The sequence below is a fragment of the Choloepus didactylus genome, chromosome 27 (genome assembly GCF_015220235.1).
Source record: "Choloepus didactylus isolate mChoDid1 chromosome 27, mChoDid1.pri, whole genome shotgun sequence".
NCBI classification, from domain to species: domain Eukaryota; kingdom Metazoa; phylum Chordata; class Mammalia; order Pilosa; family Megalonychidae; genus Choloepus; species Choloepus didactylus.
The window spans coordinates 1,640,809-1,667,833 of record NC_051333.1 but is presented as its reverse complement, the minus strand read 5'-3'; the positions used below and the strand labels follow the sequence as shown (position 1 = coordinate 1,667,833).

Sequence of the window (27,025 nt, the reverse complement as noted above, 5' to 3'; positions counted from 1 at the left end):
TGTAAGTTTTTGCGGCCAGGGGACCCGCGCCCCTCCCTGCCAGGCTCAGTCCCGGGGGAGGAGGGGCTGTCAGCTCCAGGAAGGAGAAGGGAGAATTGCAGTGGCTGCTCTCATCGGAAACTCATTCTACTGATTCAAACTCCAACCATAGATAGACTGAGGCCAGACACCAGAGACTCTGAGAGCAGCCAGCCCAGCAGAGAGGAGACGGGCATAGAAGGAAAACAACACGAGAAGCTCCAAAGTAAAAGCAGAGGATTTTTGGAGTTCTGGTGAACACAGAAAGGGGAAGGGCGGAGATCAGGCCTTGAGGCGCATATGCAAATCCCGAAGCAAGGCTGATCTCTCTGCCCAGGGCACCTTTCCTTAATGGCCCTGGTTGCTTTGTCTATTAGCATTTCAATAACCCATTAGATCTCTGAGGAGGGCCGTTTTTTTTTTTTTTTTTTTTTTTTTAAATCCTTTTTGCTTTTTCTAAAACAATTACTCTAAGAAGCTCAATACAGAAAGCTTCAAAGAATTGAAATTTGGGCACGTCAAGTCAAGAGCAGAAATAAGAGAGCTCTGAGACAAAAGGCAATAATCCAGTGGCTGAGAAAATTCACTAAACAACACAACTTCCCAAGAAAAGGGGGGTGTCCGCTCACAGCCACCATCCTGGTGGACAGGAAACACTCCTGCCCATTGCCAGCCCCATAGCCCAGAGCTGCCCCAGACAACCCAGTGTGACGGAAGTGCTTCAAATAACAGGCACACACCACAAAACTGGGCGTGGACATTAGCCTTCCCTGCAACCTCAGCTGAATGTCCCAGAGCTGGGAAGGGGGAGCAGTGTGAATTAACAGAGCCCCATTTAGCCATCATTTGAGCAGACTGGGAGCCTCCCAACACAGCCCAGCAGCCCAGAACTGCCCTGGGGGGACGGCACTCACCTGTGACATAGCACAGTCATCCCTCAACAGAGGACCCGGGGTGCACAGCCTGGAAGAGGGGCCCACTTGCAAGTCTCAGGAGCCATACGCCAATACCAAAGACTTGTGGGTCAGTGGCAGAGACAAACTGTGGCAGGACTGAACTGAAGGATTAGACTATTGCAGTAGCTTTAAAACTCTAGGATCATCAGGGAGATTTGATTGTTAGGGCCACCCCCCCTCCCCGACTGCCCAGAAACACGCCCCACATACAGGGCAGGCAACACCAACTACACACGCAAGCTTGGGACACCAATTGGGCCCCACAAGACTCACTCCCCCACTCACCAAAAAGGCTAAGCAGGGGAGATCTGGCTTGTGGAGAACAGGTGGCTCGTGGACGCCACCTGCTGGTTAGTTAGAGAAAGTGTACTCCACGAAGCTGTAGATCTGAAAAATTAGAGATAAGGACTTCAACTGGTCTACAAACCCTAAAAGAACCCTATCAAGGACAGCAAATGCCACGAGGCCAAAAACAACAGAAAATTATAAAGCATATGAAAAAACCAGACGATATGGATAACCCAAGCCCAAGCACCCAAATCAAAAGACCAGAAGAGACACACCTAGAGCAGCTACTCAAAGAACTAAAGATGAACAATGAGACCCTAGTACGGGATATGAAGGAAATCAAGAAGACCCTAGAAGAGCATAAAGAAGACATTGCAAGACTAAATAAAAAAATGGATGATCTTATGGAAATTAAAGAAACTGTTGACCAAATTAAAAAGATTCTGGACACTCATAGTACAAGACTAGAGGAAGTTGAACAACGAATCAGTGACCTGGAAGATGACAGAATGGAAAATGAAAGCATAAAAGAAAGAATGGGGAAAAAAATTGAAAAACTCGAAATGGACCTCAGGGATATGATAGATAATATGAAGCGTCCGAATATAAGACTCATTGGTGTCCCAGAAGGGGAAGAAAAGGGTAAAGGTCTAGGAAGAGTATTCAAAGAAATTGTTGGGGAAAACTTCCCAAATCTTCTAAACAACATAAATACACAAATCATAAATGCTCAGCGAACTCCAAATAGAATAAATCCAAAAAACCCACTCCGAGACATATACTGATCACACTGTCAAACATAGAAGAGAAGGAGCAAGTTCTGAAAGCAGCAAGAGAAAAGCAATTCACCACATACAAAGGAAACAGCATAAGACTAAGTAGTGACTACTCAGCAGCCACCATGGAGGCGAGAAGGCAATGGCACGATATATTTAAAATTCTGAGAGAGAGGAATTTCCAGCCAAGAATACTTTATCCAGCAAAGCTCTCCTTCAAATTTGAGGGAGAGCTTAAATTTTTCACAGACAAAGAAATGCTGAGAGAATTTGCTAACAAGAGACCTGCCCTACTGGAGATACTAAAGGGAGCCCTACAGACAGAGAAACAAAGACAGGACAGAGAGACTTGGAGAAAGGTTCAGTACTAAAGAGATTCGGTATGGGTACAATAAAGGATATTAATAGAGAGAGGGAAAAATATGGCAAACATAATCCAAAGGATAAGATGGCCGATTCAAGAAATGCCTTCACGGTTTTAACGTTGAATGTAAATGGATTAAACTCCCCAATTAAAAGATATAGATTCGCAGAATGGATCAAAAAAAATGAACCATCAATATGTTGCATACAAGAGACTCATCTTAGACACAGGGACACAAAGAAATTGAAAGTGAAAGGATGGAAAAAAATATTTCATGCAAGCTACAGCCAAAAGAAAGCAGGTGTAGCAATATTAATCTCAGATAAAATAGACTTCAAATGCAGGGATGTTTTGAGAGACAAAGAAGGCCACTACATACTAATAAAAGGGGCAATTCAGCAAGAAGAAATAACAATCGTAAATGTCTATGCACCCAATCAAGGTGCCACAAAATACATGAGAGAAACATTGGCAAAACTAAAGGAAGCAATTGATGTTTCCACAATAATTGTGGGAGACTTCAACACATCACTCTCTCCTATAGATAGATCAACCAGACAGAAGACCAATAAGGAAATTGAAAACCTAAACAATCTGATAAATGAATTAGATTTAACAGACATCTACAGGACATTACATCCCAAATCACCAGGATACACATACTTTTCTAGTGCTCACGGAACTTTCTCCAGAATAGATCATATGCTGGGACATAAAACAAGCCTCAATAAATTTAAAAAGATCGAAATCATTCAAAGCACATTCTCTGACCACAATGGAATACAATTAGAAGTCAATAACCATCAGAGACTTAGAAAATTCACAAATACCTGGAGGTTAAACAACACACTCCTAAACAATCAGTGGGTTAAAGAAGAAATAGCAAGAGAAATTGCTAAATATATAGAGACGAATGAAAATGAGAACACAACATACCAAAACCTATGGGATGCAGCAAAAGCAGTGCTAAGGGGGAAATTTATAGCACTAAACGCATATATTAAAAAGGAAGAAAGAGCCAAAATCAAAGAACTAATGGATCAACTGAAGAAGCTAGAAAATGAACAGCAAACCAATCCTAAACCAAGTAGAAGAAAAGAAATAACAAGGATTAAAGCAGAAATAAATGACATAGAGAACAAAAAAACAATAGAAAGGATAAATATCACCAAAAGTTGGTTCTTTGAGAAGATCAACAAGATTGACAAGCCTCTAGCTAGACTGACAAAATCAAAAAGAGAGAAGACCCATATCAACAAAATAATGAATGACAAAGGTGACATAACTGCAGATCCTGAAGAAATTAAAAAAATTATAAGAGGATATTATGAACAACTGTATGGCAACAAACTGGATAATGTAGAAGAAATGGACAATTTCCTGGAAACATATGAACAACCTAGACTGACCAGAGAAGAAATAGAAGACCTCAACCAACCCATCACAAGCAAAGAGATCCAATCAGTCATCAAAAATCTTCCCACAAATAAATGCCCAGGGCCAGATGGCTTCACAGGGGAATTCTACCAAACTTTCCAGAAAGAACTGACACCAATCTTACTCAAACTCTTTCAAAACATTGAAAAAAATGGAACACTACCTAACTCATTTTATGAAGCTAACATCAATCTAATACCAAAACCAGGCAAAGATGCTACAAAAAAGGAAAACTACCGGCCAATCTCCCTAATGAATATAGATGCAAAAATCCTCAACAAAATACTTGCAAATCGAATCCAAAGACACATTAAAAAAATCATACACCATGACCAAGTGGGGTTCATTCCAGGCATGCAAGGATGGTTCAACATCAGAAAAACAATCAATGTATTACAACACATTAAAAACTCGAAAGGGAAAAATCAATTGATCATCTCAATAGATGCTGAAAAAGCATTTGACAAAATCCAACATCCCTTTTTGATAAAAACACTTCAAAAGGTAGGAATTGAAGGAAACTTCCTCAACATGATAAAGAGCATATATGAAAAACCCACAGCCAGCATAGTACTCAATGGTGAGAGACTGAAAGCCTTCCCTCTAAGATCAGGAACAAGACAAGGATGCCCGCTGTCACCACTGTTATTCAACACTGTGCTGGAAGTGCTAGCCAGGGCAATCCGGCAAGACAAAGAAATAAAAGGCATCCAAATTGGAAAAGAAGAAGTAAAACTGTCATTGTTTGCAGATGATATGATCTTATATCTAGAAAACCCTGAGAAATCAACGATACACCTACTAGAGCTAATAAACAAATTTAGCAAAGTAGCGGGATACAAGATTAATGCACATAAGTCAGTAATGTTTCTATATGCTAGAAATGAACAAACTGAAGAGACACTCAAGAAAAAGATACCATTTTCAATAGCAACTAAAAAAATCAAGTACCTAGGAATCAACTTAACCAAAGATGTAAAAGACCTATACAAAGAAAACTACATAACTCTACTAAAAGAAATAGAAGGGGACCTTAAAAGATGGAAAAATATTCCATGTTCATGGATAGGAAGGCTAAATGTCATTAAGATGTCAATTCTACCCAAACTCATCTACAGATTCAATGCAATCCCAATCAAAATTCCAACAACCTACTTTGCAGACTTGGAAAAGCTAGTTATCAAATTTATTTGGAAAGGGAAGATGCCTCGAATTGCTAAAGACACTCTAAAAAAGAAAAACGAAGTGGGAGGACTTACACTCCCTGACTTTGAAGCTTATTATAAAGCCACAGTTGCCAAGACAGCATGGTACTGGCACAAAGATAGACATATAGATCAATGGAATCGAATTGAGAATTCAGAGATAGACCCTCAGATCTATGGCCGACTGATCTTTGATAAGGCCCCCAAAGTCACCGAACTGAGCCATAATGGTCTTTTCAACAAATGGGGCTGGGAGAGTTGGATATCCATATCCAAAAGAATGAAAGAGGACCCCTACCTCACCCCCTACACAAAAATTAACTCAAAATGGACCAAAGATCTCAATATAAAAGAAAGTACCATAAAACTCCTAGAAGATAATGTAGGAAAACATCTTCAAGACCTTGTATTAGGAGGCCACTTCCTAGACTTTACACCCAAAGCACAAGCAACAAAAGAGAAAATAGATAAATGGGAACTCCTCAAGCTTAGAAGTTTCTGCACCTCAAAGGAATTTCTCAAAAAGGTAAAGAGGCAGCCAACTCAATGGGAAAAAATTTTTGGAAACCATGTATCTGACAAAAGACTGATATCTTGCATATACAAAGAAATCCTACAACTCAATGACAATAGTACAGACAGCCCAATTATAAAATGGGCAAAAGATATGAAAAGACAGTTCTCTGAAGAGGAAATACAAATGACCAAGAAACACATGAAAAAATGTTCAGCTTCACTAGCTATTAGAGAGATGCAAATTAAGACCACAATGAGATACCATCTAACACCGGTTAGAATGGCTGCCATTAAACAAACAGGAAACTACAAATGCTGGAGGGGATGTGGAGAAATTGGAACTCTTATTCATTGTTGGTGGGACTGTATAATGGTTCAGCCACTCTGGAAGTCAGTCTGGCAGTTCCTTAGAAAACTAGATATAGAGCTACCATTCGATCCAGCGATTGCACTCCTCGGTATATACCCGGAAGATCGGAAACCAGTGACACAAACAGATATCTGCACGCCAATGTTCATAGCAGCATTATTCACAATTGCCAAGAGATGGAAACAACCCAAATGTCCTTCAACAGATGAGTGGATAAATAAAATGTGGTATATACACACGATGGAATACTACGCGGCAGTAAGAAGGAACGATCTGGTGAAACATATGACAACATGGATGAACCTTGAAGACATAATGCTGAGCGAAATAAGCCAGGCACAAAAAGAGAAATATTATATGCTACCACTAATGTGAACTTTGAAAAATGTAAAACAAATGGTTTATAATGTAGAATGTAGGGGAACTAGCAGTAGAGAGCAATTAAGGAAGGGGGAACAATAATCCAGGAAGAACAGATAAGCTATTTAACGTTCTGGGGATGCCCAGAAATGACTATGGTCTGTTAATTTCTGATGGTTGTAGTAGGAACAAGTTCACTGAAATGTTGCTATATTATGTAACTTTCTTGGGGTAAAGTAGGAACATGTTGGAAGTTAAGCAGTTATCTTAGGTTAGTTGTCTTTTTCTTACTCCCTTGCTATGGTCTCTTTGAAATGCTCTTTTATTGTATGTTTGTTTTCTTTTTAACTTTTTTTTTCATACAGGTGATTTGAAAAAAGAAGGGAAAGTTAAAAAAAAAAAAAAAAAAAAAAAAAAAAGAAAAAAGACAAACAAGGGGAAAAAAAAAAAAAAAAAGATGTAGTGCCCCCTTGAGGAGCCTGTGGAGAATGCAGGGGTATTCACCTACCCCACCTCCATGGTTGCTAACATGACCACAGACATAGGGGACTGGTGGTTTGATGGGTTGAGCCCTCTACCATAAGTTTTACCCTTGGGAAGACGGTTGCTGCAAAGGAGAGGCTAGGCCTCCCTGTATTTGTGCCTAAGAGTCTCCTCCTGAATGCCTCTTTGTTGCTCAGATGTGGCCCTCTCTCTCTGGCTAAGCCAACTTGAAAGGTGAAATCACTGCCCTCCCCCCTACGTGGGATCAGACACCCAGGGAAGTGAATCTCCCTGGCAACGTGGAATATGACTCCCAGGGAGGAATGTAGACCTGGCACCGTGGGACGGAGAACATCTTCTTGACCAAAAGGGGGATGTGAAAGGAAATGAAATAAGCTTCAGTGGCAGAGAGATTCCAAAAGGAGCCGAGAGGTCACTCTGGTGGGCACTCTTATGCACACTTTAGACAACCCTTTTTAGGTTCTAAAGAATTGGGGTAGCTGGTGGTGGATACCTGAAACTATCAAACTACAACCCAGAACCCATGAATCTCGAAGACAGTTGTATAAAAATGTAGCTTATGAGGGGTGACAATGGGATTGGGAAAGCCATAAGGACCAAACACCACTTTGTCTAGTTTATGGATGGATGTGTAGAAAAGTAGGGGAGGGAAACAGACAGACAAAGGTACCCAGTGTTCTTTTTTACTTCAATTGCTCTTTTTCACTCTAATTATTATTCTTGTTATTTTTGTGTGTGTGCTAATGAAGGTGTCAGGGATTGATTTAGGTGATGAATGTACAACTATGTAATGGTACTGTAAACAATCGAAAGTACAATTTGTTTTGTATGACTGCGTGGTATGTGAATATATCTCAATAAAATGATGATTAAAAAAAAAAAAAAAAAAAAAAAAAAAAAAAAAAAAAAAAAGCTGGTCAAAAGTTTGTACCTTATAAAGGACTCTTCAGAATCTTTAACATGCATCTTGAATCCCAAAGCGGGAAAGTAGCATTTCCCAAACTGATTCGGGTATGGAACTTCTTTTTTGAATGCCTATAACCATGGACCACTGGGGAAACTGAAGAAAAGGCCTTTACAACCTCTTGCTCAGAATTAAGCAAAAGAATTCTAACTCATATGTTGGCTCCCAGTCTCCTCTGGGTGGGAAAGAAACTGAAGTCAAGGAAATTAATTATAATACTGTGGTTTAGCAACTGGTTTATAATGTAGAATGTATGGGAACTAGTGATAGAGAACAATTAAGGAAGGGGGAATGATAACTCAGTAAGAAGAGATAAGCTGTCCTGGGTAAATTTAACGTTCTGGGAATGCCCAGGAATGACAATGGTCTGTTGATTTCTGATGGGTATGGTAGGAAGAAGTTCACAGAAATGTTGCTATATTAGGTTATTTTCTTGGGGTAGAGTAGGAACATGTTGGAAATAAAGTAGTTATCTTAGGTTAGTTGTCTTTTTCTTACTCCCTTGTTATGGTTTGTTTGAAATTTTTTTTTATTGTACGTTTTTAAAAATTTTTTTTTTATATAGTTGATTTAAAAAAAAAGAGTTAATTAAAAAAAAATTGAAAAAAATATGCAGAGCCCCCTTGAGGAGCTGGTGGAGAGTGCAGGGGTGTTGGGCTTCCCCACCTCCATGGTTGCTGATGTGCTCACGGACATGGGGGACTGGTGGTTTGGTGGGCTGAGCCCTCTGCCGTGGGACTTCCCCTTGGGAAGACTGTTGCTGCAAAGGAGAGGCTAGGCCTCCCTATACTTGTGCCTAAAAGCCTCCTCCCGAGTGCCTCTTTGTTGCTCAGATGTGGCCCTCTCTCTCTAGCTAAGCCAACTTGGCAGGTGAAATCACTACCCTCCCCGCTGCATGGTATCTGACACCCAGGGGAGTAAATCTCCCTGGCAACATGGAATATGACTCCCAGGGAAGAATCTAGACCTGGCATCGTGGGATGGAGAACACCTTGTTGACCAAAAGGGGGATGTGAAAGGAAGTGAAATAAGCTTCAGTGGCAGAGAGATTCCAAAAGGAGCCAAGAGGTCACTCTGGTGGGCACTTTTATGCAGAATACAGACAATGCTTTTTAGTTCTAATGAATTGGAATAGCTAGTAGTAAATACCTGAAACTATCAAACTACAATCCAGAACCCATGAATCTTGAAGATGATTGTATAAAAATGTAGCTTATGAGGGGTGACAATGTGACTGGGAAAGCCATATGGACCACACTCCCCTTTGTCTAGTTTATGGATGGATGACTAGAAAAACGGGGGAAGAAAAAAAAAAGGCACCCAGTGTTCTTTTTTACTTTAATTGTTCTTTTTCACTTTAATTTTTATTATTATCTTTATGAGTGTGGTAATGAAAATGTCAAAAATTAATTTTGCTGATGAATGCACAACTATATAATGGTACTGTAAACAACTGAATGTACGCTTTGTTTTGTATGACTGCATGGTATGTGAATATATCTAGTAAAATGAATTAAAAACAATACTGTGGTTTACAAGAGATGATGATGACCAATGTGGTTACTGCATCCCGGAAGACACTGGAAATAGGTCAGCAGAACAGAGGTGAAACAGCAGAGCCAGACATATAGATTAGGATGTCATCAGGAAAAAAGGGATAGTTGCAACCATCACAGTAGATCAGATCTTTTAGGAAATATTTTTAAAGAAAAGACTCTAGAATGGAGGACTAGGAGACAACCAAGTCCTCACGGACTCCTTTGTTTTCTTCAACTTGTCTTACATCCAGTTTTTCAGCATGTTTTCCAGTTCCACTTTCAAAGAATAACTCAAACCTGAGACCTCTACAGTCACAGTCCTAGCCTCCATCATCTTTAGCCTGACGGACTTCAACAGCTGGTTTCTCTACTTGTACCCCTAAAGGCCATTCTCTATAGAACAGCCAGAGAGATCTTTCCAGAATAACTGCCTAATAGAACTCCCTAAAATGAAGGAAAAGGTCTATATTTTTTCTATCCAATACAGTAGCTGCTAGCCACATGTGGCAAGTGTGACATATGTAATTTTTAATTAATGTAAATTTAAATAACCACATGTACCTAGTTGCTACCATATTGGACAGCACAGTTCCAGTGTTAATACCACCTCATTCTCCCACTCAGAACGTTCCAAAAGCTTCACTTCTCACTAGGAATGAGATCTAAATTCCTTACACATATCCCTATGTGGTCTGGCCCCTTGTGCCTCTCTGAGATCTCATCTCCTACCTCCCGCCACTTAACTCAGAGCACACTGCCCCTCCTTCTCCCCCTGGAACACCCAAACTCATCCCAACCTTGGGGCCTCTGCAGCTGCTGTTCCTTCTGCTGGCAACACTCTTCAAGATTTCTACACAGCTCACTTTTCCCTCTTTCTCAAATTAGTTCTTCTCTGATTATCCCATCTTAAGCAGCCTCCCACATATCATTCTCTGTACTCGTTTATTTTTCATCATAGCACTTACATATCTAGTCAGACACTATCATTTGTTTATCACTGATCACCCCTGCTAGTATGCAGGCTTCAAGAAGGAAGGGATTTTTGTCTGTCTTGTTCACTACTATATCCAGAGATCCTAGAACAGAACCTGACACACAGAAGCTTGATAGATATCTATGAAATGAATGAAAGAAAGAGTGAATAAGCAAACTAGGGTAGGAAAAGAAGACAATGAAGGAAAGAGGAGCAGGTAGAGGAGTCCTCTCAGAACTCCCCGAATTTTGTTTGGGCATCCACTTCTCCACCCACACAGGAAAAGCTGACTCTATCCCTGGTTCCTTGGCATGGAAGGTGGGGAGTGATAGTCAATTAACACAACTCTGGACACAGCTACTATTTCAGGTATAAGATGTACCTGAAATCCCACATCTGGGATTTGTTGGTAGAAGGAGGAAATGCAACTAGGTCTTTGATGTCATCATTGAACACCTAAATCCAACTACCTCAGAAGCCCAGTTGACCATTATCATAAGCTAACAATCCCCCAATGGCTTAAGACAGTTTGAATGTGGGTTTTCTGGGAAAGTCAACAATTACCTTGGCCGATACGCATGGTGTCCCAAGTCAAAGGAGAGGATTTTATGAAGAGTGGTAATCATTATCAGATTGTAGCCACAGGGTGTGGACAAGTTGATTCTAGAAGATTCTTTTCCTTGAGCCATAAGGATGTCATTGGGGACCTTTTGGGCAAGTTTTAGAACACAGTGTGCATGTGTGCAGTAGGGGGATGAAAACCAGATGGCAATGGATAAGGAAGGAATAGGAAGGGAGCCTTTGGGGATCAACGAGTCTGGGATCTGAGAATGAGGAAAATGGGAGGCAGCTGGAAAGAAGTGGGATGGTACCAAAGATTTTTTGCTTGTTTTGATTAGAGAGGAAGCCTATGAGTTCTAGCTGCAAGAGAAGAGGCACGAATGACTATGAATGGAGGAGTTGGAACACTAGCAAGGGCACGGCCTCTGAGGAGCTTGGCAAGAGATGAGCTCAAGAGAGGAGATGAAAGAAGTACTTACAAGAGAGACCCCGTGAGGTGGTGAGGCAGTGAGAGCACCCACCAGCCTTCTCCCTGACCCGAGTGGCTTTGAGGAACAGCCCCTGGCCAACACTTCCCCACTACCCTCCCTACCAACTGGGGAGTGCCCTTCCATGCTTCCCATCTCCCTGGGCTTGTCCCTTTACTCACCTTGAAATTTCATTGTACCGATGCCTTCCTCCATCACACGTGACTCCTCCTCTTCCAGCTGTGAGATAATGTCCGGTTTAGAGAATTGATACCCTGTTGAAGAGCAAGACACATAACTTGGGGTTCTGTCCTGCACCTACAAGTGACCCCCAACCTGTGTTCAAAGACTTTGGGATAATAAGGAAGGTGAAAACTCACCTGTGTAAAGCTATAGAGTGGTCTTCAATGATTTTGCCCCCCCAGGGACATTTGTCAATGCTGGGAGAAATTTTTGGTTGTAACAACTTTAGGGGGCAACATGTACTGGCATCTATTGAGTAGAGGCCAGAGATGTGGCTAAACATCCTCCGATGCAAAGGACAACCTTGATGACAAAGAACTGTCCAGCCCCACATGTCAATAGTGCTAAGGCTGAGGAACCTGCTATAGGGTAAAAACTGAAAAGGGAGTTTACAGGGAGTGTGCTGGGCTCTATACTTCAGCAGGGGGAATGTGATGTTGTAGCTGCTCAGAAAGCGAACAACATTATGGTACTTCTTCCTTCTGTGATAACCTCCACCCCTCCTTTCTTTTAAAATACTCCCCCCCCCTTTTACTCGAATGTTTCCCAAATTCAATCATTTGCATACAACCTTATTATGTATTTGTTTAGTCTTTCTCTTCCCACTATGATGCAACATCCATGAGAAAAGACCCCATTACCTACATCCATACTTGAATCTGCTGTGAAATTAATGTATGACTCTTGCATTTTTGCCACAATCCATGTCATTTATTGCATTAATTATTTAGTATTTTTCTTTAGATCACCTTTTTATAACTTAAATACATTTATTTTAAATGGAAGGTTTATATCAATCCTATAAATAGAAACCACTGTCACTTGGAAAAAAAAAGCTGAATGTAATGTTACAGTAAATATAACAGATACAAGTTCATGTTACTGAGTACTGGGCTAGCTTCTGTTATACCTATCTAAGGCTCAGGGCCTGAGGTCTGCTCTCTAAAACTAAAGATAATAAGACACAGTGACATGCTAGCACCTAACTGAGACTTCCTACAATATGATCCAAAGGTTTAGATGAAATCAGACAATAATCAGAAAATCACCAACTGACTGAAGGATTATTTCATACTGCCTAAAATAATCTATATATCCCACTATACTCATTCCACACTTGGGAAGATGATGTCCTGACTGATATGTAGGATCTCTATCAACCCAAACCTTCAGTGTTAAAAAGAAGCCAAGAACTCACAAGAAGCTAGAAATGTCTCTAGTATACTGCATAGGGGCTGAAAAGATAAAACTGATTTATCATCTCTTTCCGGATTCCATTACCTCTATTTTAGGTCATAAAGAGGGGTAATTAAAAGAAGTGTAAAATAGATGGGAAAGGGACTTCTTTTTGACCTACAAAAGTTGAGGTTAAAATTACACACTCCCTGGTATATGGGAATCCTGTATTTTACACATGATTGTTCTATAAGCCCATAACTTTTCTAATTAAGAAAACAAACAAAAAAATTGCACTCTTGTGACAGGCTTGAGATGAGGCACTTATGTCTCCCCATGGAGGTCTTTGACTTCACGAGGATAAAAACACCAACTTACTGCCAGCTGGAATGGTTTTTATTTTTGTTTTTGTTATTCAGGAGACCTCAGGCACCCAAAAAGGCTACTGAAAAGAGGATCTTGCACTTGTAACAAAAACATTTCCCTTGAGGTGGAGGGAAAACAATCCTACCTCTGGGTGTGGAGAGAGATGGTCAATCTCTGAGTCCTAAACTTCAAGTAGAAGTCTTTGGAGCGCTTGCGATTTTCAGAAACTCCACTGCTAATTTAACAAGCATATTGAGAGCCTGCTATTGTGCCAAGACCTGAAGAGACAAAGCACCTGTGGGGCAGCATAACCAACTTTAAGGAGGCAGATTTTGGAGTCAAACTGCTTGGGTACAAATTCCAGCTCTGCCACTTTGTAACTGTGTGCCTTCACACAATTAATTTAGCCTTTCCATGCTGCAGTTCCCTCATCTGTAAAATGGCTATAACAATGACAAGAATATCCCTCCCTCATGGGATCAGTGTAAACATACAAGGTGCATAGACCAGTGCCTGACACATAAGTGCTTGACAATTGTTAGGTATTTTATGATTGACATGATTCTGGCAAAGGCCTTTAATATTAAATATTACCTCTGGCATAGGTTGGTACTCATTGACAAGGTGAGCCACCATTACGGTGGGACTACAGAAGACTTGAGAACACTAGCCCACCAGGAGAAACTGAGTCACACGGAGAAAGCAGACTTACCCAGGGAGACCAGGTTCCTGTTAATTATCCAACGTCACTTCCTGGTAGAGTCTCCTTTGAGCAGGACTAAGGTAGCTTAATTCCTCTGGGCTTAAGCCCACAACCACATCCTTGAATGTCACCAACTCCTAAAACACCAGAAACTCTCCTAACTGATTAAAGTCCACAGATTATCCTACGTTGAGGGAGAAGGAGCCTGATGAGAATGGACTGAACAAAAAGCAGTCACTTACACAGGTTCCCAACTGATCTGAGTCTAGAGGTCACAGGGACTTTTCTTTGTCTTGTAATCTGTGCAAACCGGGAACATTTTGGAGACATAGTTTCTGCTGCTAAATACTACAATTTAGTTGGGGCAGAAAAATCTTTTTAAGCCACTTTATAAAGAAAGAAAGCAAGAATGCAAATAACTAAGAACTGAGCAGTATACCTTGGCCTCAGGAATCAGAGAGAACTGGGTTTAAATCTTGACTCTGGTTCTAATAACCTTTGTCGGTCTGGGAAGGTTAAACCTCGGTGTCGCATCCAGAAAACAGAAAGAGCTAACAAATATGAAGAGATATTCAATCTTATCAACAAACAGGGAAACTCAAATCAAAATGACAAAGTACCATTTTATTCAACTGACGGAAAGTGAGAAGTCTGACAACACTAAGTGTTACACAGAAAGTGGATTCACAGGGATCTCTTATAAAATGCTAAAAGAAGTGTAAATTGGTAAACCACCCATAAATTCTATTCCTAGGTATATCTGCCTGTGTGCACTAGGACACACATACAGGCATGTTCATACAGCACTGTTTGTAAAATCCAAAACCTGGAAACAACCTAAACACCCATTTACAGAAGAGATTAAATATATTATCGTATAGTCATACAGCGTAATATTGTAGAAATATAAATTAACTATAGTAACACACAACAATCTTGGTAACATAAAGTTGAATTAAAAGTTCAGATACTAGAGACTAAATAAGAGTTTTATAATATATAACTCTTTGGTATTTTAACAGAAACTTCCTAAAATTTATGATGAGTAACAATAAAAGATTTAGACTAGAGATCATGTATCGGCTGCCCACATTCTTCAGAGGAGTTTATTTGGCCCACATTTTTTTCTGTTTTTACAAATCCATGTTAGCTGCCAACTCCAAAAAATTAGGAAACCATATCATTAACTGAACTTCTGACTTCTCTTAAAAAATCAGAAGATTTGGGGATCTGGGTCCACCTTCTCACATAGCATCTGTGCTGGTTTGAATGTATTATGTCCCCCCAAAATGCCATTATCTTTGATGTAATCTTGTGTGGGCAGACCTTTCAGTGTTGATTAGATTGTAATGAGTGTTTCCATGGAGATGTGACCCACCCAACTGTGGGTGATGACTCTAATTGGATAATTTCCATGGAGGCGTGGCCCCGCCCATTCAGCATGGGCCTTGATTAGTTTACTGGAGCACTATATAAGCTCAGACAGAAGGAGCGAACGTGCTACAGCCAAGAGGGACACTTGGAAGAATGCACAGGAGCTGAGAGAGTAGCTGCAGATGAGAGACAATTTGAAGACGGCCATTGAAAGCAGACTCTTGCTCTGGAGAAGCTAAGAGAGGACAAACACCCCAAGAGCAACTAAGAGTGACATTTTTGAGGAACTGAAGCCTAGAGAGGAATGTCCTGGGAGAAAGCCATTTTGAAACCAGAACTTTGGAGCAGATGCCAGCCACGTGCATACCCAGCTATCAGAGATTTTCCAGACACCATTGGCCATTCTCCAGTGAAGCTACCCTTTGTTGATGGACATTTTATGGCCTTAAGACTAACTCTGTAACCAAATAAGCTGCCTTTTATAAAAGCCAATTCATTTCTAGTGTTCTGCACTCTGGTAGCATTAGCAAACTAGAACAGCATCATCAGTTGAAGCTGAGTTACAATCACCCATTCCAATGGGTCACAAGTCTCCAGCTTGTCGTATTCCACCAAGACCAATTCCTCACTTACATTACCTGGGCAGCCCCTGCGGGATCTTTGCTAGGGATCCCTGACACAGACACTAAAGGGACAGAGTGCTGCTCTCAGGAACATATCTTCTAGAACAGTGTTTTTCAACATTTTTTTTTCATTATCTCCCCCATAAAGAGACTGTTTAGACATTTTCCCCGTCACCCCACAAGAATTTTTTCTAGTTCTGAAAGAAGTATAGCATATTAATTTCTTTATTGCCTTTTAAGTTTCCAAAATGTGATTTAAGAACATTAAGGATGGAAATCTTGTATTTTATGCATAATTGTTCTGTAAATTCACAACTTTTGTAATAAAGAAAAAAATTTAAAAACATTAAGAGACATATTAAAAAAAGAAAGAAAAAAAGAAAACCTAACAAGAGTATCATCTCCCTAATAATAGCTATCATTTGTTGAAGCACTTCAACAAGCCAGGCACTTAGTGTAGTTGAGATTATCTCCATTTCAACTATTTGCATGTTTGCCTGTCCCGGCCTGCGGGACGATCAACGGAGGCTCCAAGGCCTGCGGGACGATCAACGGAGGCTCCAAGTCCTGCGAAGGAAGAATGGTATGGGACAAGAGACACGAGGAATGACAGCAAGACAGGTTTCTGATCAAGCTGCAAAATTTTATTGAAGAGGCAGGGTATATATACTCTAAGGGTGGAGGGAGTGGCTAGTAAGGACGGGTGGCGATCTAGGATTGGCTGCTGCTGTTGCTAGGGTGGAAGGCAGATGTAGGGGGATTGGTGGTAGCTGTTGCTGGGGTGGATAGCCAATGGGCGGCTACTGTTTAGGCGCGAACTAGCTACTGCTTAGGCGGGAACTACTGTTACTTCCTTGAAGAAGGCTAATTATAGCTTAGGCTGTTCTTGCATCAGCCCTGGCGGCCATGTTGCATGTTACCGGTATCGCTGAAGGTGAATATTATATATGCTACCTTAATTGTCCCCAACATTTGCCAAGTATTTTACAATCCTTGACCACATGGAAAAACTTTTTTGAATAATTATAAATTAGCATGGTTCCCACATACACAATGCTTATTAGGGTATGGTTCTCAAACTTTATTGTGCATACAAATCACCTAGGGATCTTGATAAAATGCAGATTCTGATTTAGTTGGTTGGGGTGGGGCTGCAGAAGCTACTTTTTAAATAACAGCTTTACTGAAAGGTAATTCACCTACCGCACAATTCGCCTATTTAAGAGGTTTTTAGAACCTTGGTTTTTAGAATATCTACAGAGATGTGAAACCATCAGACAATCAATTTTAAAACATTTTCATCAACCCCCAAAGAAACCCCATATTCATTAGCAGTAACTCCCACTTAGCCCCAATCCCCACATCCCTCCTAGCCCCTGGCAACCACCAATCTTTCTGATTTGCCTATTCTGGTCATTTCGTATAAATGGAATCACTGAAATCCCATGAAATTTTAATGCCACAGATACACTGCCTATCTGTTTATGTGCTGTGTGTGTATATCTGAACTTTAAACATAGAAAGAGTAAGAGTTTGCCCCTTGGAGGTGATTTCACCTCTGTTAAGAATGCATGTTCTAGAACACAGCTCTCGAGGAAAAGTCCCCTTTCAGTTGCCCTGTGGCTCTGTTCAGCACCACCTACCATGGTTTCAAACACATTCCTTACTGCCTCACACAGGCCTGACACAAGCAGGTGCTCAGTAACTATCAGTGAATAAACAAACAGATGACACCACCACTCTCATCAGTATAATCTTATATAAGGTGAAAGTTTTGTGTTTAGTGATTTCAATAAAATATCATTCATTATCTTAGAGGATATACTTGAAATACTTTGTAGGACCTATTCTCTTTCATTTTTCTATTCATTTTCTATTCTTGCCTGTTCATGCCTTCCAAGGACTCCTTTGTCTCAAACTCTCAACTTAAAAATCTAGTTGGAATAGGGTTACCAAATAAAATACAGCATATCTAGTTAAATTTTAATTTCAAAAAATAAATCATTTTTTAGTATTAATTATGTCCCAAATATTGTACAGGACAGATGTTAAAAATTTATTCAATGTTTATCTGAAACTCAAATTTAGCTGGATATTCTGTATTTTATTTCCTAACTATGGCCAGCTGAATTTGGAGAAATGGCACTGCACAAGGCAAGAATAAATAAGTGGGCGGGAATATGAACTCTGAAACTGGACTGCCTGGGCTCATAACCCATTCCCACCATTTAACAGCTGTGTGACCTTCAACAAGTTATTTAACATTTCTGCCTCTGCCCCCTCATATGTAAAAGGGGAGTATAATAGTATAAATGATGTGAGCATGGTTTTGAACTTGCCAATAGTGGAGATAAGATGGAATCCTACAAAATACTCAATCCAAAAGGTAGGATAAGAGGAAAATCATTAAATGTATATAATATGTGGGATAGTGGTAAATGCAATAGAGAAAAATAAAGCAGGGAAGGGAGGATATGAAGAATCAGAAGAAAATTTTAGGTGGGATAGGTAGGGAAAGCCTCAGTTAGGGGCTATTTATATAAAGATATAAAGGAAATGAGGATATGATTTAATTGGACACGGAAGGTCCACAACCAAGAAGGTAAGGTCCCCGCATTTGAGAAACAAGTCAGAAAGCAGCCTGATTCACCTGGAATCCAGCAGATGGCAAATTATCAAGTATCCTTTCTTCTTTGACGTCCCTGTTTTCTGCAAGGACAGAGTCTGTGCGAAGAAACCTAGAAGGGAGAAAGGAATGGCCATGGAACTGAGTCCTGCCTGGCAGCACCCACCATCACAGAGAGTGGTCTGCACCCCATCCTGTCATGGGAGGTAGGCGTCTTGGATTTCCTATGATGACAGAAAGACCAAATAAATCAATTCTCAGCTCAATATGGCAAGTTCCAAGAGAGCTCTAATCATTTCTGAGTTCTAAATCCTTCAGTGGCTCCCCACTCCTCCAAATAAAGTGAACATTCCCTATATGTCAGTGGTTCCCAGTCTCACTGCCCAATTGGAATCACCAGGGTTTCCTCAACTATCAACAGGAAAACTGATAGGTATACCTGACAGGGCTCTTGTGAGGATTAAACATTATATATGTAGAGCACACAATAGCCATTTTTAAAAATCAGCAGCTGTTATCGAGTCTTTCCAACATCTTTTTCATTCACTGATCTAGAAGACAACTACCTTCCCTCTCAGTAACCTGAAGACCTTCCTTGCCTTCAGTTTCTTTCTAACTCTACCTTTCATTAACCTGTTGATTCTTTCACTTGTGGGCTCCAAGGCTGGCTCTGCCTTCAGCTGTTTTTTAACCTCTCTGGTACAACACTCCCTATGACCACCCAGGCAGTGTAACACCATGATTAAGAGCACAGACACTGGAGCCCGCCACCTAAGGTCTGGATCCTGGCTCCGCCAATTACTCATTGTAGGACTGTGGATGAGTTACTCAACCTCTTTATGCCTCCATTTCCTCGTCTGTAAAATGAGGATAATACTTATTTCACAGATCTGTTAAAAAGAACTAAATTAATATGCATAAACCACACAGAACAGTACATTGTAAGCATTCAACATGTTCACTGTTAGCATTTAAAAAATACTTTTCAGGAATGCAGGTGAACAGAACTGAATTAATCACAATCTCATGATATGCTATCAGCACTGAGGCATACATGGCCCTCATATTTATTTTAAACTTATTCATTTATATTTTTAAATATAATTAATGCTTGTGAATTCACTCCCCAACCTAAGAACTAGAACATTCACCAAAACTCCATCTTTCCACATGCTTCTTTCCCTGTCTAAGCCCCAGCCTTCCCTCAGAGTAACTATGATGTCTTGGATTTGTATTCGTCGTACCCTTGCCTTTTGTTCCCATTATATCTCCCCAACATGGGTTTGTATTTTCAACAATACTCTGCTTTTAGTTAGCATTATTTTCATTCTTGAAATGTCCTCCTTTGCTCCAATGTAAGAATCTGATTTCCAAAAGTCAAGTCCAATTTTGACAGAGGCTGAAATTCCAGAATTCACATCTCCTATATTTTACACCCTTTTTTGCCCAACATTTAGCCATTAATTCAACAAATCATTCTTGTTCTTTAATGGAAAGCCAAAATAATGTAAAGATCAATTTTCCTCAAATTTACACTTAATATTTAATGCAATTACCTATCCCAACAGGTTTTCTTTTTGTTTGTTTGTTTTTGCAGTTTGTGTGTGTGTGTGGGGGGGGGAGTGTTTTCTGTTGATAATAAAGTTCAGGCTAGATAAGAAATATGGGGGCAGGGAGAGAACAAAAAAGGGAGAAGGGGAACTCTCAGAGAAATAATAAATATTAAAAGCAAAATCCAAACCCAACATTTCTTCCAGCTCACAAGATTAGGCATATGAGTCTGAATGAATAAAATCCATTCGTTCGTTAAATAAATAAATTTTATTCAGCTTCTACTACATGCCAGGCACACAGCAGACATTCCACAGACAGAAACAGCCAGTTGCTTCCTCCCTCTCTCACCTTTCTCCACATGTGCTGGGATCAAATTTTCCACCCGAGTCCCTGCCTCCTGGCTGTTCTTGGGCTGTTTCGACCTCACCGTATCTGGACTTCCTCTGGCACTGTGTTCAGAAACCGCTCCAGCACCAGCTGCTCCAGCATCTTCTCCGTGGTGTGGGTCTCCAGCTGCAGCCACTGCCGACAGTGCTCGTGGACGTGGCTCACAGCCTGGTGAGGCCCAGTCACTGCCAGGTACTGAAAATGCCTAACTTCAGATGAGAAACCTTCAGAGCCCACTGGTTTCTTACGGGAATGGTTTCTGGATTCTCCTCTTCTTGATCATGTAGACTAAAGACCTGGGTATTTCTGAAGACCTCTAAAACCTGTCACGTGCAGCATCTTTATGGTTTGGTCCTTGACGTAATGGAGATATTCTTCAAAGGCAGGCTGCTCCAGAAAACATCGTTGTGGAAGGATGGTGGGCAGAGCTGTATCAGATGAAAAAAGGATGACAAAACCTCAAGACCTGCAGAAATCACATAGAGAGAATTACAAATGGCCTGCAGTTAGGATTGGGCAGTGGGGTGGCAGTGATTTGAAGCAAAGAGAGTTAGCTCATTTCCAACAAAGCCTAAATAGATATTCACAGAGATTTGCATATACTGTTTACAGACACAAATGCTACCTTAGTCTCATTCCTAGGGCTGGAAACCCCACAGGAACAGGCTAGAGACAAATATTTCAGAAATGGCACTCAAAGGAAGGAGACATGAACCTGAAACCACAATAAGTGAACTGAGAAGAAAGCATTTTCCTTTCAAAGCATAATTGATTCAAACAACTGTGTATTACATAGAGTCAGGAGTATGGCATTCTTATAATAGCAAATCTTCTAAGTATGCTATCTAAGTATCCTTTCTACCCAATAATACTGCTTTATTCCTAGACTGTATTTTTAAATTAGTTCTATCATTCTTTTTTCTTTCTTGCCACCTCTTCCCCTCATCCCAAGTACCAGCAATCAAGTTCCAGTGCTATTGTCTTTTTTTCTCATGTATTAATTTTATTTATCTTTATTATGTTCTTTTTCCTATTTCTTTAGGGTCTAACAGGGACCACCTGAGACAAATGCATAGCTCATTTATTTTCATTCTTTCTTGACCACTGGAAGGCTGTTAATTTTTATTCTATATCAAAATTTGGAGGATGCTGCCAGGCTTATTTTCATTATTTTCTTAATAGTTCATAATTGCACTTCAGATTTCTCCTTTGCTCAGAAGGTTACATAGAAGGGTGTAATTTCATCTCCATTTTAAACATTAACTATTACATATTTACTTGACATACAGGAAGTAAGCAGTTTCTGCATTTTGGAATGTTGGCCACCACAATGGTGTGTAAACCCAAGCAATTAGCAGCAGCTCTCTGAATTTAGTTATTTTCATGGTATTAAAATAAGACCTTCTTTCCTCATACTGCTCTAAGGATAAATAAGGTGAGGAGCTCAAAACTACAAGGCACACCAACTGGGGAATCAAATGTTTTCCCTACAATTAGAACTTCTGGTAACTGACAGGGATGGTACCACAACATTGTGAATGTAATTAACAGCACTGAATTATATATGTGAATGTGATTAAAAGGGGAAATTTTAGGTTGTGTATATGTTACTAAAATAATATTTTAAAATACCATAGGACTTTACAACACAAACAGTGAACCCTAATGTAAACCAGGGACTGGAGTTAACAGCACAATTATAATAATATTCTTTCCCTGATTGTACCATATGTACCACACTAAGGCAAGGAATCAAAAATAGGGTGTATGGGAACTCCGTATTCTCTGCACGATTTTTCTGCAAACCTCTGACTTCCCTATTTTACAAAAATGTACCAAACCAAGGCAAAAAGAGTAAAAGAAAAACGCTTTAAACTACAGCGAAACAGTTATATAAGTTAATGTAAAAATCATATGAATTTTAAAAACAAAACAGAGGAGAGCAAGTAAATTTCCTGGAAGAGAAATGTAGTTTTTACACTTTAAACCCGGCCCTTCCATCTCCCCCTTAAGGGTTCTCACGGGAAGGGTGGGTAAAGGCGTGTTAAAAGTAGTGACAAAAGCAGCTAACACGTTAAGTACTTAAAAAAAAAAAAACTACCAAAACTAATCGGGGTAGGTTCCTTGACGGGTTCTGGATTCCCGGAAGCGGGGCTGGGAGTGCGCCCGGAGAAGGGGCCGGGGGCCGGGCGGAGGGAGGGAGCGAGGGCTCGGAGGACGGGCGCGGGGGCTCTGGGGGCGGGAAGGGGCCGCGGCGGGCACGGAGGGGCGTCCCCGACCCCCGCCCTCCTCGGAGTTACAGGTGGGGCCGCCCCGCCCCCGGACTGGCTCGCGTTCCCGCTCCTTCGCTCCCCTGCTCCCGACCCTGGGCCGTCTCCACGGGGCACTTACCTCCCCTCCGTCCCTCCGAGGAGGCGCCCACAGAGGACACCAAATGCGCAGCCGCCCCACGCCCGCCCGGGGCGCCCCTTCCCCTCCCGGCCCCGCCGTGTGCCCCGCCCCGAGGCTGCAGCCCGCGCCGCCCCCGGGCCCCGCGCTCTGAGGGGCGCACCCCCACCGCAGCGCCCGCCGGAGCTCACCTCGCGCCGCCGGCCCTGGCCTGACAGAACCCTTCCCGCGCTGGCTTAGCGCCCAAACCCCGCGCACATGCGCGCTGGCGGCTCCGCGCACGCGCCCTGGCGGCTCTCTGCATGCGCCCTGGCGGCGGCCGCGCCCAACCACGAGGCCCAGAACTGGCGCGTCCTCTCAGGAGCTGGGAACGCCTCCGGGACCAGCCGCATGCGCAGAAGGGACGGGTGGCCGCTGTGCTTTTGCCTCAGGCTGATTTCTAAACGCGTTGTATGGCTAGTCTGTGAAGGGGAGCACATGTACAGGCCAAGCTGCTAGACTGGGAAGGGTGGTTCCCCGCCCCCCCCCCCCTTTTTTAAAGTCCCGGCATTCAAGGAAATCTCTCTTAACACTAGCTGGATACTGTCTCAAGGCACAGACACCCCAGAGTCTGAATTCCAGAGATAACATGTTAGAATATCAAAATGTTCAGGTTACAAAACATGAGATTATAAAACGTACAAAGAAATAGGAAGCCATGGTCCATGCAAAGGAGAAGTTTAATGTATTAGAAACCATCAATGAAGAGGACCAACTTGGGACATACCAGGCAAACACTTTTAGAAAAATGGTCCTAAATTTGCTCAAAGAGCTAAAGGAAAACATGGACAAAGAACTAAAGGACATCAGGAAAACAATAGAGGAACACAAAGAAAATATCAATAAAGAGATAGAAGTCATGAAAAGGAACCAAACAGAGCTGAAAACCACAGTAACAGATATAAAAAATTCCCTAGACGGATTCAATAACAGATTGGAACTGACAGAAAAAAGAATCAATGAACTTGAAGATAAGACTATTGAAATCAGTCAGTCAGGGGGGCAGAAAGAAAAAAGAATGTAGAAATGTGAGCAGAGACTGAGGAACCTGTGGACACCACCAAGCATAACAATATACGCATTTTGGGAGTCCCTGAGCGGGGGAGTAGAGAGATAGAGATAGAGATAGAGAGAGGCAGGTGGGAAGAGGGAGAGAGAGGGAGAAGGAGGGGGAGGAGAAAGAGGAGAGAGAGAGAGACAGAACTTGAAGAAGTTGTGGCTGAAAGCTCCCCAAATTTAATGAAGGACGTGAATAGTCACATTCACGAAGCTCAGGGATCTCTAAACAGGATGAACCCAGATAAACACACACCAAGACATATTATAATCAAACTACCTAATGCCAACAATAAAGAGAGAATACTGAAAGATGCAAGAGAGAAGCGGTGTGCCACACACAAGGAAGTCTCAATAAGATCTAGTGCCAATTTCTCGGTGGAAACCATGGAGGCAAGAAGGCAGTGGCATGACATGTTTAAACTCCTGAGAAGAAAATATCACCAACCAAGAATTCTATTTCTGACCAAAATGACTTTCAAAAATGACAGACATTCATTTTTTTTTTTACACATTTAATATATTTTTATTATAAACTTGACAATCAGAGCATGACTTGGAATATTCACTAACCAAAATTTTTCATCTGTTTCATTTAGAACTGTATAATCAACAAAGGAAAGCAGTTGGAAAAAATTCCTTTACAGAAAGGTTGACAATTTCTTATCAAATGTTACTATTTAAGGAGAAGCATTGATCAAATTCTTTTTACAAAGTTATGTAGTATAAAAAAAGTTACTATTTAGCTGGCCTGCTTCCTACCGTTGTGTAGTCACAGAAGACTCTAGGATAACAAAATAAATAATATTACTACAGACCATATAACTAAATGTTCTCTAAGGTTATAAAAAAGAATCAAATTAGAACAGCAGCACATTGTAAATAGCTGGTCACATGGTCACACACATTAAGCTAGGAGGTCATTTTGTAAGGACGGAGGAGCTTTAAAAGGATCTAGGAAGACAGGAAACCAAACCAATAACTAAATACTACCATGATCTCATGCTTCACTTTGGGAAACAGTGTAGTGGCAATAAAGAGAATTTTAGGACTATTTTAGATACAAGTATGCAAGGATGGTGAGCTTGCTGTCTGCAAAGGAGCTATCTGCTCCCTTATAAATGTCAGAACCAACTTCAGAAGCATCTTGGCCAATATAACATCATCTCAAAAAATAACAGCTATTAATATAGATCATACTGCAAATGGCATTTTGAATCATACCATCCAAACAAAATTAAACTTCCAAAAGGTAAATCATGTAATCCCTTCACATTTAAGTGGCACAGCTCTAACCAAGTTCTTAAGATCCAACATTTTCACAGGTAATAAATGTTTGGCTTCTATTTTATGATTATATTTCCCATAGTGAGAAATAAATTTGATCTCCCAAACATACTGTACTTCTTTTTTTTTTTTTTTATCATCATTTTATTGAGATATATTCACATACCACGCAGTCATACAAAACAAATTGTACTTTCGATTGTTTACAGTACCATTACATAGTTGTACATTCATCACCTAAATCAATCCCTGACACCTTCATTAGCACACACACAAAAATAACAAGAATAATAATTAGAGTGAAAAAGAGCAATTGAAGTAAAAAAGAACACTGGGTACCTTTGTCTGTTTGTTTGCTTCCCCTACTTTTCTACACATCCATCCATAAACTAGACAAAGTGGAGTTTGGTCCTTATGGCATTCCCAATCCCACTGTCACCCCTCATAAGCTACATTTTTATACAACTGTCTTCGAGATTCATGGGTTCTGGGTTGTAGTTTAATAGTTTCAGGTATCCACCACCAGCTACCCCAATTCTTTAGAACCTAAAAAAGGTTGTCTAAAGTGTGCGTAAGAGTGCCCACCAGAGTGATCTCTCGGCTCGTTTTGGAATCTCTCTGCCACTGAAGCTTATTTCATTTCCTTTCACATCCCCCTTTTGGTCAAGAAGATGTTCTCCATCCCACGATGCCGGGTCTACATTCCTCCCCGGGAGTCATATTCCACGTTGCCAGGGAGATTCACTTCCCTGGGTGTCTGATCCCACGTAGGGGGGAGGGCAGTGATTTCACCTTTCAAGTTGGCTTAGCCAGAGAGAGAGGGCCACATCTGAGCAACAAAGAGGCATTCAGGAGGAGACTCTTAGGCACAAATACAGGGAGGCCTAGCCTCTCCTTTGCAGCAACCGTCTTCCCAAGGGTAAAACTTATGGTAGAGGGCTCAACCCATCAAACCACCAGTCCCCTATGTCTGTGGTCATGTTAGCAACCATGAAGGTGGGGTAGGCAAATACCCCTGCATTCTCCACAGGCTCCTCAAGGGGGCACTACATCTTTTTTTTTTTTTTTCCTTGTTTGTCTTTTTTCTTTTTTTTCTTTTTTTTTTAACTTTCCCTTCTTTTTTAAATCAACTGTATGAAAAAAAAAAGTTAAAAAGAAAACAAACATACAATAAAAGAACATTTCAAAGAGACCATAACAAGGGAGTAAGAAAAAGACAACTAACCTAAGATAACTGCTTAACTTCCAACATGTTCCTACTTTACCCCAAGAAAGTTACATAATATAGCAACTTTTCAGTGAACTTGTTCCTACTACATCCATCAGAAATTAACAGACCATAGTCATTTCTGGGCATCCCCAGAACGTTAAATAGCTTATCTGTTCTTCTTGGATTATTGTTCCCCCTTCCTTAATTGCTCTCTACTGCTAGTTCCCCTACATTCTACATTATAAACCATTTGTTTTACATTTTTCAAAGTTCACATTAGTGGTAGCATATAATATTTCTCTTTTTGTGCCTGGCTTATTTCGCTCAGCATTATGTCTTCAAGGTTCATCCATGTTGTCATATGTTTCACCACAGCGTTCCTTCTTACTGCCGCGTAGTATTCCATCGTGTGTATATACCACATTTTATTTATCCACTCATCTGTTGAAGGACATTTGGGTTGTTTCCATCTCTTGGCAATTGTGAATAATGCTGCTATGAACATTGGCGTGCAGATATCTGTTCGTGTCACTGCTTTCCAATCTTCCGGGTATATACCGAGAAGTGCAATCGCTGGATCGAATGGTAGCTCTATATCTAGTTTTCTAAGGAACTGCCAGACTGACTTCCAGAGTGGCTGAACCATTATACAGTCCCACCAACAATGAATAAGAGTTCCAATTTCTCCACATCCCC

General features: G+C 40.9%; 2 protein-coding genes across 2 annotated transcripts in view; one reads left to right on the top strand and one right to left on the bottom strand.

Moving 5' to 3' along the window:
• The window catches only part of LOC119520940 (zinc finger protein 805), a 603,985-nt gene that overhangs the window by 214,788 nt on the left and 362,172 nt on the right, over positions 1-27,025 (top strand). The gene's annotated exons all lie outside the window — the stretch shown is intronic.
• The window catches only part of ZIM2 (zinc finger imprinted 2), a 51,849-nt gene that overhangs the window by 2,191 nt on the left and 22,633 nt on the right, over positions 1-27,025 (bottom strand). The window contains 7 exon segments of the mRNA XM_037820477.1: positions 11,447-11,572; positions 13,795-13,816; positions 13,818-13,946; positions 18,433-18,520; positions 20,390-20,517; positions 22,741-22,948; positions 22,996-23,176. Coding sequence (XP_037676405.1) covers positions 11,447-11,572; positions 13,795-13,816; positions 13,818-13,946; positions 18,433-18,520; positions 20,390-20,517; positions 22,741-22,948; positions 22,996-23,176 — 882 coding nt within the window.